Raw genomic sequence first — 16,979 nt, 5'->3', positions numbered from 1 at the left:
AGTGATCAAGATGCATGCAATAAGCAAGAAAGCACACTCAGAAAAGTACCATTGTGAAGATGATGACATGGATTGAGAAATTGCACTTTTAAAAAGAAGCAATTACCATGGTAGCTTGTTTTATTTTAAGATTTCTACTTTATTGCATAGTCGGCTGTTGTTATTGTACGATGATAAAGTTTTTTATTAAATTTGCATGATTGTGAAATCGTTCAATTGCAAGGGAATGTTGTGCTGCTTCATACACTTTTACAATCCCCGAATAAAAAAATACACATCATGCTGTTTTATTTTTTAATCAGTGTTACAATAGCAATAGTTAAAATCATGTTTTAATTTCTGAGACTTTAGATATTTAACCACCAGGGCGCACAATTTAAGAACACACACTCTTGCAGTGTGGAAGACATGCAGATAGAATAGTGTCCGTAGTTTCACAAATGTATGACTTTACGCAGTCCATGATGGATATGCCATACTTTTGAGATGGAAGTAAACACTCCAGTAAGAATTGTTAATTAAAGTTTACTAATATTAAATAAATGAAATTCGTTATCGATTTATATGGAGCGTTTTTATTTCATTTAAAGCTGTGCTTGAAATGAAAAAGTACAAAATCCGGCAACTTGTTTCAAGTTATAAAAAAAATTAATCGAATTTGCTTTTGGAAATAATTTGCCTTCATAAACAATTGAATTCTATTCCTTCATATGTAAAAGATCAAAAAACACATTTGTAATAATAAAATAAAAAAAGTTTGGAAATTATTTATTTTTTCCGCGGACTCTTACTTAGCATATGCAAATTTTGTCAAAATAGCTTGCAGTAATCCGTTTCTGGCATAGGAATGAACGATAGCATTGATGTCAATCCTCGGTAAACACACACTTGTAGAAATAGATCAAATGTTGTTGGGGCAGCGATTTAATTATGCCCAATACGTTGTCACGAATTTTCCTTCAATATTCCAAAATTCATTTTTTCAAATGCGGTAACCTTTGCCATTCAGGCGACTTTTAAAAACTCGAAGCAAAAATCAAACTTGATATTAAATTGCTTGAAAACAGGACTATGGGTTTCTTTGTGCTAAGACCTAACTGCTCATTAAATTAGTTTTTGGTAATTGATCCAAAAACAAATTACTTTTTACTGTTTACTATTTTTACATATTTTTCTGTAAAGCATACTTTTACGATAATGTGCAGACATGTATGGCCCAAGTTATTTTTGACAGATATTTAATAAACTTTGGTCCGTAAATAACGTGGAACCTATACTCATATTAAATAGAATTCAGCAAAAATAAAGTGATTCTTACGCGAATGTGTATCTAATTAATGTACAAGTAATGAATGTTTAAAATAGATTGTTATCTCACAGATCTATACACATTTTTTATGATACGTGGCTGACATCGTGATACACAGTATGGGTTTCATCACTTGCTATCTGGGGAGTTTTTAGTCCAAAAACAAGGTGGTGTGTAACCTACGCAGCAACGGTTGATCCGAATTTTACAACGCAAGTTTATCTGTGCAATTGTTTATAATTTTGTGGAACCACATGGCAAATATATAATTTTGTTGAAGTCAACTTCTTTGCTGATGACACTTTAAAATATTATTCATATTAGGTAATTTACATTTGATTATAATTACTGGTTGAATATTACATTTGATAAACGATTACTTTCAAAATATTGTTTATTTGAAGGCTTTAGAGATGTAGTCGGGCAGTTTCATATTCGGACAAATTAAAGCATTAGCCTTCCCAATCAAAACACAACGTCAACTGCACATGAAATAGAATATTGTTAATATTTACTTCTTCAAAAAAAAATTGCTATATTATGCGACATAAAATGTTTGGGAACCTATAATTTTGACCACCCAAATTAAAAAGAATTCTTAAGCCTTAGGTAATACTTTTGTTTGGGCCTGATGTAAAAGTTTTAAAGTGAGACTGCACGATTTTCATAAGTGCTAAATTGTAATATATTGATAAAAATATGTTACAATAACACAAAATAGCCAAGAAAAATTATACATTGAAGAAGAATTTCATAAAATGCAGCAAACACAAATTAGCACCCCGAGCCAATTGTGACAAAGATATTTTGTACATATTTTCCTACAATAACCAAAGCATTTGTCTTTTTATCAGGATCAGAGTAAGTGTTCATGTGTCCTATGAATAGATATCTTTGGAGGAAATTAAAATGATCTGTAAAACAAAATTGTGTCATATGAACGAATCTGCACTAAAACTAAATATAGATTCACATCGTACATACATGATATACATGCTGTAGTCTTAGGGCCCTCTCTTGCTGCCAGGGGAAGCAACCCACAGCTGCCATGCGGGGGAATTTTCGCGTTGATTACCTTTTATGAGGGATTTTTTTACTTCGTCTCTCATTACTTCATTTTTTTTTGTACATGTTTGCACTATAATATTTTAATGTGATTTACATAGATATACATTTAATCAAAGGTAAGTAGCACGATACCAGCTGGCAACATAGGTATAAAAGTAAATTTATTTTTTTATTTTTGGGAGGAGGGAATTTTTAGCTGAAATAGGGGTAAAAAGTATACTTTTTTCATGGTGGAAGCCGCCGATATTCAGCGGAAAAAAGTGCAAAACGAGGTCCCTGAGTCTGCAAAACTAACTTTTTTGTCTTCATAGCCAATGTGGCTATGAAACTTTAAAACTGTAATAGCCAGAGGAAATATTTCAAAGCCAGAAAAAAAATGAATTAATTTACAGTGACATTATTATGAAAGGACGACAACAGTTGTTATATATTGATTGCAATTGGGGAGTAAAATGAAAAAAGTACAAGCGTGTATTTTTCCTTAGCCACATACAAATAGGACTAAATGCAACATACTTGCTGCTCATATTTCCTGCGTTTCGCTACAGTCTCATCCGTTCGAGGTGGCAACTTCTTTTTTCCAGGGACAGAACTAGACGTCATAGCTTTCAGTTTAAACCTTGTTCACCTTATCAGAACAATAAAAGTGTAATTCTCGGCAGCAAGTATTTACCAGTAAAAATAAAAGCAGGCGCTCATGAGTATCAATCTTAATCAAATGAACGATAAGCACTGTTACTGTTATTTCATAATTTCAAAGCTATTTATAACACACATTCAACCATTTTACTTAATTTATAAAAACCCTTGCACTATTATTTTATTTATTGACGTAGAATGCAAGTTCAGTTTACCAAAAGTATTACGACATTTTAAATACACGAGCCGGACTTTACATCCTCTATAACATCTAAGGGAGATCAGTAATGAAAGAAAACTAAGGGAAGTAACCAAGCAGAGTCACTGAAAGAATTTATACTTGAAATGCGTAAATTGATTATTTATTGGTTTATTTTCTCTGTTTTTTTTCATCGTAATTCAGGCAGTTTTTCTTTCGCCAGAGCCGAGATTTCATCGCATTGGCAGTCAGGTGATGGGTTAATTTTGCAGACTGATGCTGACGATTTTGACTGTACAGACATTTTCGATTTCAGAATTAAATATCTGGCTTATTTCGCATTTTTCAACACATGTTCTTCTTAAATTTCATTTTAATTTATATTGAAATATAATGTTTATAATGTAAAATAAGTTTTTTCCACATTTTATATAAATTCATAAATATTTGACAAAATCGTGCAATCTCACTTTAAGATTACAACATTTTCCTGGCGTATATACAGGTCCATAAAAGAACTCATTCCCAATTTAAAAAATCCCAATTAGATTTCAAATGAGTGTTAGACAGTCCAGTGAATATATCTCAGATGTATTTCAATATATCCAACAACGTATTTCACTATATTTTTCTCATAATTTGATAATATATTATAAAGAGTTATATTGAATTAGGTTTTTCCCAAATTAGTGGAATAGTGTGAGAAAAATTTCCCAATCCTGAAATTGCATGTTTCCCAAATGGCTAGGAAAAGGTTTCACAAGTACTTTGGTTTACCGGATCATGTTGATTATGGCAACAAGACATTGTGGTTGTCTTGTTTTTCAAATAATCACTGAGTATTTATTGGTAAAAATCATTTGCACATGTTTTTATGCCTCTGGTAGGGTGGAATATAGCAGTCGCAATGTTCGTCCTACTGTCTGGCATTCTGTTTTCTGGAGGTTTTTTACCCAATGCTTTCAAAAAGTGAGGTGATTTTGGTATGTAAGTCTACGTACATAACCTACAGATGAAGTGTGAGTTTCAATCCAGTCTATTGATTTTTGGGGAAGTAACGGGCCTTGTACTTTCAAATTTTATCTATAGTAACTTAACATTATCCGGAGGTTTTTTTACTTGCATTCAGATATTGAGCTCATTTTTAGTATGTGAGTCTGCCTACATGACCTACAGATGAAGTATGAAATTCATTCCAGTCCATGATTTTGGGCGAAGTTATGGGCCTTGGACTTGAAATTGTTTTCTATAATAATTGTTTTCCGGAGGTTTTTCCACAACACTTTCTGATATTAAGCTGATTTTTGGTGTGTGAGTCCAACTACATGACATACAGATGAAATGTGAGTTTATTCCCAGTCCATTGATTTTTTGCAAAGTTATGGGCCTTGGACCTTTGAAACTTTCTTTATACATGTAATACAGGGCAACAGGCAACAGATAAAGAGTTAATGTCAATTAGTATTCACTACAAGGTTTTTGTAACATTTAGATTTTTTTCCTCAAAACTATTAGTCAATTATTTTTTGACAATTTGATAAAACTTACCTATTTTCTTCTCTGCATACTTTGTTCGGTACTACTTTTGTCCTTGACTATCATATCCTTTTGATTGAATATTGCATGATCCAGCTCTAGCCCAAACTGTTTTAACATTACCAAATTTCCAAACCCTCTCCATAAATGACAAGCTAGTGGAAATAATTTTACACAATATTATTTGTTTTTCAGAAACGGAATCGCTGCAGTGATTTGCACCAAATACTCTTAAAAGTGTATTTTCTGGATAGTTTGGGCCGCATAATGAATTGTAACATTTTCCAGCATTTTTACGACAAAACCAAAATTTTTAATAGACACCAACCCAAACCTGTGTCTATATTAACTTACTAAAAAATATTACAGCCGCAATAAAAGTAACAATATACACATGCAAATCAAATGCGATGCGGACCAAAACGGTACAACTTATATGACTAAGAATGAATTGCAATTTGTGTTCCCATTTTCATTATCACGTTATGTACAATCGATTTTTTATTTCAACTTGTTTTATTTTAGATACACGTACGTATCGTAAAAACAATAAAAGGATCCTTATCTGTTGCCCTGATAATAGTCGTTTTGTGGAGGGTTTTTATGCAACGCTTTCAGATATTCACCTGATATTTGGTGTGTGAATCTGCCTACATGACTTACAGATCAAGTTTGAGTTTCATTCCAGTCCATTTATTTCTGGGGAAGTTATGGGCCTTGGACTTAGGAATTTTCTTTAAAATAACACTTTCAAAATTGTTTCCTAAACGCTTTGAGATACTGTCCAAAGCCTGTTACTTTGTCAAATATCGATGTACTGAAACTTCGATGAATCGTCATGATGTTTTCGATTTGGATATAGCTTCTGTGTGGCGTCAAAATGCAGTAGAGGCATTGTGTTTTACAAACGCAGCTCTTATTTAAGTATTACTTAACATTAGTTGCTGTCAATTACAAAACGCAATGAGTATCAACTGCAAGTGCTTCAATGTAGACAAAAAATTAAAGGTGATGAGAAAGAAAAAAATTAACAGAATATTGTTTATTCCACCATTGTTTGTATCTAAATCCCTGTTAGAAAAAACTGCAATGTTACTGTTGGTAAATAATTATACTTCAGAAACTGTTAAGGTAAAGGTAATTTTGCAATAGATGTTTTAAAGTTATATTTTCATACAATAATTTATACTTTTATAGTAAAACCTTGTTTAATTATAATGTGTAGAAATAATTCATGTTGAAAGTATGTTTTCCCAAATTGGCAAACAATTTAAAAAAAACATTTCCAAAGTGTCAACCAATAATTTGAAAATTGAGTGTTGAAAATCCACCATTTTTGTTATTAAATGTGACATGATTTCTGATTCTTGAATGATTGGAGTTTTTTATTTGTTAGTGGAAGTTACAGGATTGCTATTGTTTACAGACATGTGGACACAAAAGAAGTTATAAAGTGCAGGAGATATAACAACATTTCATCATAAAAACTATATACAAATGGTCCAGGTGGAAGTAACATGCATATTTTCCTATATGTTTTTTGTTGGCATGAATTTTGGTTTATTTCTTGAAGATTTATCTGTTTTCATTTAGCAACAAGCACAAGTGCCCAATTTGTACATGTAGTCTTCTTACAGTCTGGCAGAGCTGTTGAGCCATGGGTCTCACCAAGCAGTACCTACGCTACACGGCGGATGAAGTGTTTGGTCTAGTGGGCACTGGCAAGTCCAACATTGTGTACATTGGTGCCATACCAGGCAAATACTGTGCCGTGGGGGCGTGTGAAAACGTCATCATCTGGGATCTGAGGACTGGAGAGAAAGTAACTATTAAGTGTACAGTAAAAATGCATTTAGTTTGTACTTTTTAAGTCCCAGCATGTACAGATGCCGGGGGCCTTATGGCCATTGGAAAATATGAAAAGTTTTTGTTTTACATAAATTATTTTTCGTAGGAAGCTTTGATACTTGAATGCATGATTTATGTGAAAACTATTACATCACTTAACTTACCTGACCTGCTTTTTGACCATGACACGGACCTACTTTTAGACTAGATTTATTCAAAGGCAGTGTTTTTTTCTTTAAATTAGGGGCAGGTATTCAGCCCCATTCCAAATGGGAAAAAATAGACATTTTTCCCGAATTGGACCTAAACATTCCCATTGAAGGTTTCCAAAAAAATAGTTCATCCCAGCTCTATAACGTTAACCTTAGTAAATATAATATTGATAACACTGTTATTCTCCATTTTGAAGCATTTGTTAGCAAAACAACAGCAATACTAATTTCAGCAATGCTGTGGTAAAAAGCTGAGACTTGTATGAATAGTATATATGAAAATTTTCAACAAACCAACATCACCAGACTTCATTTTGGCCCGGAAATTTACCAACATTTGGACTAATTCTTACCAGATCGGCCAATGAATCAATAGAGGAAGGCTTCTGCTGTGGCCATATGCATTTATTGAATGAGAATATCTTCAAAATTATGATTTAGGTCTTGTTCTTAAAAACGTTTCATGTTATGTTATATAAATGCCATTAAGTGATTTTTATTTGATGTTCATGTGCATTTATTATGCCCCCTTCGAAGAAGAGGGGGTCGTAAATTGTTTTGCACATGTCTGTCCGTCCGTCCGTCTGTCCACCAGATGGTTTCCGGATGATAACTCAAGAACGCTTAGGCCTAGTTTAATTTATAAAACTATAGTAGGTGAGATGGACTATTGGTGTGTTAATTTTTTCTTTCTTTATTGAAAGATTCTTAAAATATAGTTTTTATACATAACATATATTTGTTATAGTATATATATTTTGTTTTACCAGAAATATTGTTAATATGCAGCTTTAACTATTTTGTGTTTAGACATAAAGCAAAGATAACTACGGTGCATTTTACTTTAATTACATTCATAGCATCTAACGCTTAAAGGAGAAAAGCACGAAGTAACAGAACTTGCAGCGTCACCAGACAACCAGCATGTTGCTGTTGGTTACAGTGATGGCAGGATATGCGTGTTCAACTTGCAGTCTGGCGAGGCGGTGATCACATTCAGTGGTCACAAGTCTGCTGTGTCTGCGTTGGCGTACGACCAGACGGGATTGAGACTAGTATCTGGGGGCAAGGTATGGCATCTGTCAGGCCCATGGGAAGGTTTAATATTAAATAATGCATCTTTTTTTATTCCCTCAAAATGGCGGCAGATAGCAGTATCACTGTACATTTATGTGTGTGACTGTACGTCCATGTGGATGTTTGATACAAAATCCTTATCTCAGCCTTAACTTTGCCATGGATTTGAAATAACTTTGCAAAAATGTAAAGCTTATCAAGGGGGTGTGTAACATGCAACAGCTTGGTTGCCATCAAAAGAACAGAAATGGTAATTTAAATTTGTTGGTGTCTGTATCTATAAATGTATGAATCTACTACAACTGCGTTGTGGATTTTGTTGACAGGACACCGACCTGATTGTGTGGGACATTGTGAATGAGTGTGGCTTGTACCGACTTAAAGGTCATAAGGGCCTCATAACGGAGGCAGCGTTCTTCAAGCACAAGAACATCCTTGTTTCAAGGTGAGTTTATATTGTTCTCATGTATGCTGTGGTATAGGTAAGCTCCTGGTGTCTTCTTTAGGCTGCATGAAGGGATTGGGGGAAATTGTAAGGGAAGTATTAAACCCCTGCTGGTAATGGGTATAGAGGAGTTACTCTGTTGGTTAGTCTGTCAGTTTATCAGCACGAGTTTTTGCTTTCTTATTTCTTAGGCGATTAAATCGAAACTTGAAATATGTCATCACCATAATTGTATATCCCCATTGCTCAATTGGTTACAGAGAGTGTAGGATCTACATGTCCTGTTTCTAAGTTATTTGCCCTTGTACACAGCTGACAAAGCAGTGCAGGGTTATTTGCCTTTGTAAACAGCTGACAAAGCTGTGCGAGGTTATGTTTCATGTTTGTGACAATTCTCTTGTTTTTACTGCAATTCATTGTCAACCTCTGCTTAAAGTAGGGCATTTGTCAGAAACTGGTGTATGTAAATCGGATAAGCCATTAGTTAAGTAGGTTTACTGACCACTGTGATATAACTGAAATACTGTTAAATACAGTGAAAAGTATAATATATACAGGGAATAATCTACATGTGCGTCCGGCGTCTATGACGCACAAATATCGAAATAGACGCATTGTTTTGAAAAATGTGCGTCCACTGGGACGCATTGCTGAACTGTATCCGTTAACGCATACGCGAATCACGATAAGTACGAACCATCTTGTGTACGAGTCAAGAGTGTAGCAATGAACGCTGAGTTTAACAGAATGAGGCTTGAAGACTCCAACAAGTCTTTTGATTGGCTCTAGTCGAGCCGCTGCTGTATAATACGAACCAGTTAGAATCGACCTTTTAAATAGAATGTGTTATGATATTTTCTAGAGTCCCCGGATGAAACCTGCTTTAACTTTGTGTAACTTAGTCATAAATTATACAGAAAAAATGCCTCTGAAATAAGGTGTTGAAGCTAAATCCAAAACAAAAATCTAAACTTAAATAACGGTAGGTCAACGGCTCGCAATTCGGACATAAAAAATAATATTATCAAGCTCGCAATTCGGATGTTTACAATAATATTATCATCGATTTGAATCAAGTTGAAATGTTGTAACAGGTTACATTCATGTAACAGATAATGTTAAAGCCTATGTGAAGGCAAACAAGATACATGTAGTAATAACTCTGAATTTGTTTTTTTAGTTTCAACAAGTTTTTGAGATAATTAAAAGTTTAATGCAAGTATAGTTATTGAGCTAGTGTGATTTAGACTTATTTTCTTCACTACTTGGTATCTTGCAAAATTTGGGACCCTTTCTTTTTCAAGGTGGACTCATTAATTTTGGCCTGGGACTCATTGGTCTAAAATCTGCGAGTTCAGGGACCCATAGATAGTAAATTCTAGATTATTCCCTGTATATATAAACAACACATTTTTGATGTGCCGGTCATTCAACATAGCTGTTACTCATTTCAGCTCGAAAGACACATTTGTAAAGTTTTGGGACCTAGACACGCAGCATTGCTTCAAGACTTTGGTGGAACATAGGGCAGAGGTGAGTCATATTCAGTTCTAAAGGTATTTTCCTATAAAGACTCTAAAAAATGGAGTGAAATATTGGTTAAAGAGACAAAGAATGCATTCAATTTAATTGTATTTGACGTTTAATTTTTTAACTGTTGTATTATCATTTTTCCTTTACAGGAAGATCATATATTGTCTAGCTCTCCTTTTAAAGAAGATGTAGTGGAAAGGAATGATATTTTGGTACAATTTTTAAATGCTGTAAATGCAAATTTAAAACGACTTTAAATAAAAAACAGCTTCAACATATTGGTCTCAAAATAATTTTATTTATTATGAATTTAAGTAAAAACAACAACATCCAATGACATCATGAGCATAAACAAATGATGTCATCATACTGTTGGTGTGTGTTGTTTTCTTCAAGGCGGAAAACAAAATGTATGCCACAGACTGTTATTTCTTTAATGTAGACATGATATTGGGATGGAACTTAACATGAATTTGTTTAAGGGTAAGTAATAGTTGAAATAATCATATTTCTATACATTTTACCTACACCAATTCACACAGACACAATATTTCCCTAGGTGTACGGGTTTGTGTTGCTGCGTGATGACACAAGACTGGTCACTGGGTCAGCAGACAGTGAACTCAGGGTCTGGGACATACTGGACTCAGCACATCAGGTATCTCTCCAGCTTCCATAGGAGCATGAGCATAGTGTCATCCCAGCTTAGCCTGTGAAGTCCCCACAGGCTAATCAGAGACGACACTTTCCGCCTTAATTGGATACTGGACTGAGCACAACTGTTATCTCTCCAGCTTCCATATAAGCATCTACCCTTGTCCCATATATAAGCCTTGTTCTGGGAAAACGGGGCTTAATGATGTTTATAAAGTGCCTGCACAGGCTTATCAGAAATGACTCTTTACCCCGTAACTGGATTTTCCTTTAAGAGAGACTTCCTTAAAATGAAAAATTCCATAAAATTGGAAAGTGTTGTCCCAGATTAGCCTATGCGGACTACACTGTCTAATATGGGATCACACTCTACGCACATGCATTTAGCCTAGTTTTCCCAGAACAAGGCTTGTATGGTCATAACTATTGAAACAACCATCGCTCCTTTCCATGCATGATTGAAGGCTATAATTTTAAAAAAATTTGACATTGTTTTAGTTAATTAGAAGAATAGGGTCTTCATGTATGACATTATAGGTAGTTCTTTTGGAATAAGTCTGCACGTATGTAAATTAATGTGATTATCAGGACTGGTTTTATTACTGTTTGTGGATTTCAAGATTGAATCAGGTCAGACCAAGCATGGTCTATGAATCAGTTGAGAAACAGTCTCTTACGATTAACACAAACTGTTTAATATAAGAATCATGATGATATTTATGAGGGTTTTTATGCCCCCGGTAGTATGGCATATAGCAGTTGAACGTCTGTCTGTCAGTCTGTGCGTCTGAAAACTTAAACAATGGCCATAACTTTTGCAATATTGAAGATAGCAACTTGATATTTGGCATGCATGTGTATCTCATGGAGCTGCACATTTTGAGTGGTGAAAGGTCAAGGTCATCCTTCAAGGTCAAAGGTCAAACACAATAAATTCAAAGTAGCGTAGAAGGGGGCATTGTGTTTCTGACAAAGTGGTTTGGTACATAATACAGTAATGAGATTTAATTTGAGCCATGTTCTGGAAAACTGGGTTTAATGCATATGCTTAAGGTGTTGTCACAGCTTGGCCTGTGCTTATCGCACAGGCTATCCAGAGGCGACACTTTCAGCTTTTATGGAATTTTTCGTTTGAAGGCAATTCCTTCTAAACAAGAATGCAGCATAGAGGGAAAGTCTCGTCCCAGATGCATAATTCACGCTTATCTGGGACAATTCTTTACTCTCATGTTTTAAGTCCAGTTTTTCAAGATTGGGGCTCATTTACAACTCAATAGTGACTTATGTTCACAGGAGAGCCCCACTAAGAAGCCCCGTCTAGAGGTTAACCCCGAGGGGGAGGAGGAGGAGCTGGGTCCCCTGCACTGTGTCAAGGTCGGCTCAGTGTTCAGGTCAGGCCGTGACAGGCTGGTATCCATGGACACGGACAAGGAACAAAAAGCACTCATCTGCCACGTAAGGAAAACATTGGTAGATCTGGTAGATTTAACAAACATATATTTCCACTGCCTACAGGGCTTTTTGTCTTTTTTAACAAGATAAAAATCTTTTAAATAATATGATTATTACAATTTTAAAGTTAATTTTTAAAAATATAATCCTCTTGTTCAGAATTTTTTATTTATTTGAAGACAACAGGGCAAGCAAGTTCAGTTGCTATTGTGCTGGACTTCAATTGCAGTATTGCAGGTTACATCAGCGGCCCAATCTTGAAACTTATTTGGGGATTGATAATGAAATTCTTTCAACCCCTATTCTCACTCTATCTGTATTTTCATATTGGGCAGTCGTCAGTTACTGCTATAAGTAAGTGCACTGAGAGAGAACTGTTTAATTAGCTAAACCAGGAACAATGAGTTTGTGCACTGACTGCTGCAATATGACTAAATGAAAACTGTTTGCAGAAACTAGCATGCTTGCTTGGCACTTTCCCTAAGTCATGAAAAATGTGTTGGTTTATCCTTAAGCCTGCACATAATATCTTTGTATTACCAGAATATTGTTATGTCTTTTACCTATTCTCTCTGCGATAACACATGTTACTTAACAACTCACAAATGCTCCATTAATTATTCACAAACAATATTTAATAAAAATCAAACAAACACTGCCTTTTTCATGTGTAAGTAACCTTTTCTGCCAGACCAGATTGACTTGACCTGACTGCAAGGTCATATTGACTTGACTTATAGTGAGATGGCTGGGCTGTTTCAGGGAAGTGATAGAATACTGGAAGTGTTCACTCTGACATCGGAGGGGGACCTCAAGAAACGCTTGGCAAAACGCCAAAAAAAACAGAGGAAGAAAGATGGGTAAACATGGTTATGGTCTATATGCTTTGGCAAATAAAATGAAATACAATTCAGTTGCCTTATTTGCATTTGTGTGATTGTTAACCATGCAAAAGCAGGACTCAGAAGTTGAAATGCACAGTTTCTAGCGGTGCCTCCAGCTTGCATGTCTTGAATTTCGCATCTGCCGAGGCAAAAATATTTGAGACTTGTCCTGGGCAAACTTTTTAAAATGCTTTTGCATAGTGTTAGCCCTGATTAGTCGGCACAGGCTGAGCAGGGACAAAACATTCCACCTAAACCGGAGTGTTCTTTAGAAGATACTTTAAAAAAATAAGAATTCCATAAAAGCAGATAGTGTTGTCCCTGATTGCCCTGTGTGGAATGCACATGTTAATCTGGGACAACTTTTTTTGCACATAAATTAAGCCCAGTTTTTTCTGAGCAAGGCTCTCCAAACTCTTTCCAGCTCAGAAGCAAAGTGACAATGGCTATATGCAACCAGCATAAAGCCAGAACAGATTGCAAGTAACTCGCAGTTTTTTCAGGTTTAATGCTTGTTGCAGCTTATCAGTATCTAGGGTTGGAAATGAATCCTTTAAAACTTGAATCTAGTAAGAAAGGTCTCAAATTTAATTAGATTTTGTGAGGAACCAAAAATGTGTTGAAGTGCGTATTCAAGGTTAAATGGTTAATTGCTCTGTCTTTCAGTCTGCCTGCAGACAGCGAGGTCTCAGTGAGTCTCAATGCTCTGTCTTTCAGTCTGCCTGCAGACAGCGAGGTCTCAGTGAGTCTCAATGCTCTGTCTTTCAGTCTGCCTGCAGACAGCGAGGTCTCAGTGAGTCTCAAGGGTTAATTGCTCTGGGTTTCAGTCTGCCTGCAGACAGCGAGGTCTCAGTGAGTCTCAATGCTCTGTCTTTCAGTCTGCCTGCAGACAGCGAGGTCTCAGTGAGTCTCAATGCTCTGTCTTTCAGTCTGCCTGCAGACAGCGAGGTCTCAGTGAGTCTCAATGCTCTGTCTTTCAGTCTGCCTGCAGACAGCGAGGTCTCGGTGAGTCTCAATGCTCTGTCTTTCAGTCTGCCTGCAGACAGCGAGGTCTCAGTGAGTCTCAATGCTCTGTCTTTCAGTCTGCCTGCAGACAGCGAGGTCTCAGTGAGTCTCAATGCTCTGTCTTTCAGTCTGCCTGCAGACAGCGAGGTCTCAGTGAGTCTCAATGCTCTGTGTTTCAGTCTGCCTGCAGACAGCGAGGTCTCAGTGAGTCTCAATGCTCTGTGTTTCAGTCTGCCTGCAGACAGCGAGGTCTCAGTGAGTCTCAATGCTCTGTGTTTCAGTCTGCCTGCAGACAGCGAGGTCTCAGTGAGTCTCAAGCTGGAGGATGAGATCAGCAAGCACGCAGCAATCAAGATGTCCGCCAAGATTGTGGCAGCAGATGTCGTCATAGCAACGGGGAGTTCAGTCAAGGTGAATGTGACAGAAATATTTGGAAGACTGGGTCATGTAAAAAAACTGAGGAGCATTTGGGGTTCTTTCTTTGCTATTTATGCATGGTTAACTCTGAATTATTCAACGAACATTTTAACAGCAAAAATATTTCTTTATACCACTGAAACATAAATGTACAGGAATGGAATCTTACAAATAAAAAAGCATCTGTTAAGCTCAATATCTAAGTGTGTATATTATATGTGAAATTACATACTGAACATGTGATGGTTATAAGTAAAAAAGTAAAGTTGTGAACTTAACTTGTTGAACATTTTACAACTAACTTTAGTTACCATGTTATGATATTAATAAGTTTTCTGATCTTAACTTTTTGAAAAGGCATAGCATTTTGAAGTAAACCTCCTGAATTTCAAAAGAATTTGCTCAAAAGTGTCATAATTGTAGGTGGTGTGTCTGTTCACCAACAACACGGTGGGGTACTCTACAGTGGACCTGGTAGACAAGAAGACTACCACCAGTGGGGTGGGAGTGATCAGCCACTGCTCCCACCAGAGTGACGTGAGGACCCTGGCCTTCAGCTCGGACAATACTGCCCTGCTGTCAGCCAGCAGCGAGTCTGTGAAGGTCTGGAACAGGTAGGAACAATAGGATCATGTAATTCATGCAAACCATGCTCTTCAATTTTAACTTGATAAACACAGCCAGATAGATGTAATTTAGCCAACACCTGGACATTGGTCAACTCATGGACATTGGCTGGCATGTGGACATTGACCATGTGCTTTAGCCTTCATATAGATGGACTTGTTTTTATTGATATAACGTGTTAACATGTCCATTTTTGTATCACTGTTTGGACAAGCACTATTTTTGGGACTTGTTAATGTTTTATTACTGTCTTATGAACACAACATTATGAAAACTTCCATCTTGTATAAAAAAATGATGCCTTAAACATGTATTCCAGCTGCTGAAATGGTATAAGTATACACATCTTCTCAATAGATATTATAACATAAGGCTCATCAGGACCAGCTGGCTTAGTTGGCAGAATGCTGGAGTTCACATACTAGGATTGTTGGTTCCATGTTTGGCCTAGCCTAATAACTTTTGTTGTGATTGGTCATTAATTTTTTATCATTAAAAGTAAGGTATTTGTCAGTTAATAACAGAAAAATGTCCACTTAGAAATTGTAAACCAGCTTATTAGGAAAGGCTTGAGTCGTACTGAAATGTTATTGAAAACAGCAAAAAATCTGAATAAACAAACAAACAAATCTCCCTATTTCTGAAGTCATCTTTGTATTTCCAGGGCCTCCTTACAGTGTATCCGTACCATGTCATGTGACTATGCACTGTGCTCCCTGTTCTATTTCCAGGGCCTCCTTACAGTGTATCTGTACCATGTCATGTGACTATGCACTGTGCTCCCTGTTCTATTTCCAGGGCCTCCTTACAGTGTATCTGTACCATGTCATGTGACTATGCACTGTGCTCCCTGTTCTATTTCCAGGGCCTCCTTACAGTGTATCTGTACCATGTCATGTGACTATGCACTGTGCTCCCTGTTCTATTTCCAGGGCCTCCTTACAGTGTATCCGTACCATGTCATGTGACTATGCACTGTGCTCCCTGTTCTATTTCCAGGGCCTCCTTACAGTGTATCCGTACCATGTCATGTGACTATGCACTGTGCTCCCTGTTCTATTTCCAGGGCCTCCTTACAGTGTATCTGTACCATGTCATGTGACTATGCACTGTGCTCCCTGTTCTATTTCCAGGACCTCCTTACACTGTATCTGTACCATGTCATGTGACTATGCACTGTGCTCCCTGTTTTATTTCCAGGGCCTCCTTACAGTGTATCCGTACCATGTCATGTGACTATGCACTGTGCTCCCTGTTCTATTTCCAGGGCCTCCTTACAGTGTATCTGTACCATGTCATGTGACTATGCACTGTGCTCCCTGTTCTATTTCCAGGGCCTCCTTACAGTGTATCCGTACCATGTCATGTGATTATGCACTGTGCTCCCTGTTCTATTTCCAGGGCCTCCTCACAGTGTATCCGTACCATGTCATGTGACTATGCACTGTGCTCCTTGTTCTATTTCCAGGGCCTCCTTACAGTGTATCTGTACCATGTCATGTGACTATACACTGTGCTCCCTGTTCTATTTCCAGGGCCTCCTTACAGTGTATCCATACCATGTCATGTGACTATGCACTGTGCTCCCTGTTCTATTTCCAGGGCCTCCTTACAGTGTATCTGTACCATGTCATGTGACTATGCACTGTGCTCCCTGTTCTATTTCCAGGGCCTCCTTACAGTGTATACGTACCATGTCATGTGACTATGCACTGTGCTGCCTGTTCTATTTCCAGGGCCTTCTTACAGTGTATCTGTACCATGTCATGTGACTATGCACTGTGCTCCCTGTTCTATTCCCAGGGCCTCCTTACAGTGTATCCGTACCATGTCATGTGACTATGCACTGTGCTCATCCGTACCATGTCATGTGACTATGCACTGTGCTCCCTGTTCTATTTCCAGGGCCTCCTTACAGTGTATCCGTACCAAGTCATGTGACTATGCACAGTGCTGCCTGTTCTATTTCCAGGGCCTCCTTACAGTGTATCCGTACCATGTCATGTGACTATGCACTGTGCTCCCTGTTCTATTTCCAGGGCCTCCTTACAGTGTATACGTACCATGTCATGTG

At 36.9% G+C, this 16,979-nt stretch overlaps 1 protein-coding gene across 2 annotated transcripts in view; it reads left to right on the top strand.

The window, feature by feature from the left end:
• Nucleotides 1–1,507: 1,507 nt before the first annotated feature.
• The window catches only part of LOC127853061 (WD repeat-containing protein 3-like), a 40,186-nt gene continuing 24,714 nt past the window's right edge, over nt 1,508–16,979 (top strand). The window contains exons 1-10 of one of the 2 annotated variants that reach the window (XM_052387185.1): nt 1,508–1,633; nt 6,389–6,573; nt 7,672–7,881; nt 8,215–8,333; nt 9,788–9,866; nt 10,426–10,524; nt 11,814–11,975; nt 12,735–12,832; nt 14,143–14,272; nt 14,702–14,892. In XM_052387185.1, coding sequence (XP_052243145.1) covers nt 6,409–6,573; nt 7,672–7,881; nt 8,215–8,333; nt 9,788–9,866; nt 10,426–10,524; nt 11,814–11,975; nt 12,735–12,832; nt 14,143–14,272; nt 14,702–14,892 — 1,253 coding nt within the window. In that variant the 5' untranslated portion in view covers nt 1,508–1,633; nt 6,389–6,408. Of the gene's footprint in view, nt 1,634–6,344; nt 6,574–7,671; nt 7,882–8,214; nt 8,334–9,787; nt 9,867–10,425; nt 10,525–11,813; nt 11,976–12,734; nt 12,833–14,142; nt 14,273–14,701; nt 14,893–16,979 lie in introns of both variants that reach the window. The other variant, XM_052387186.1, reaches the window with a different exon arrangement.

This window comes from Dreissena polymorpha, chromosome 12 (genome assembly GCF_020536995.1).
Source record: "Dreissena polymorpha isolate Duluth1 chromosome 12, UMN_Dpol_1.0, whole genome shotgun sequence".
NCBI lineage: Eukaryota > Metazoa > Mollusca > Bivalvia > Myida > Dreissenidae > Dreissena > Dreissena polymorpha.
Note: the sequence above shows the minus strand (reverse complement) of the source record. Positions and strands in the feature narration are given on the sequence as shown.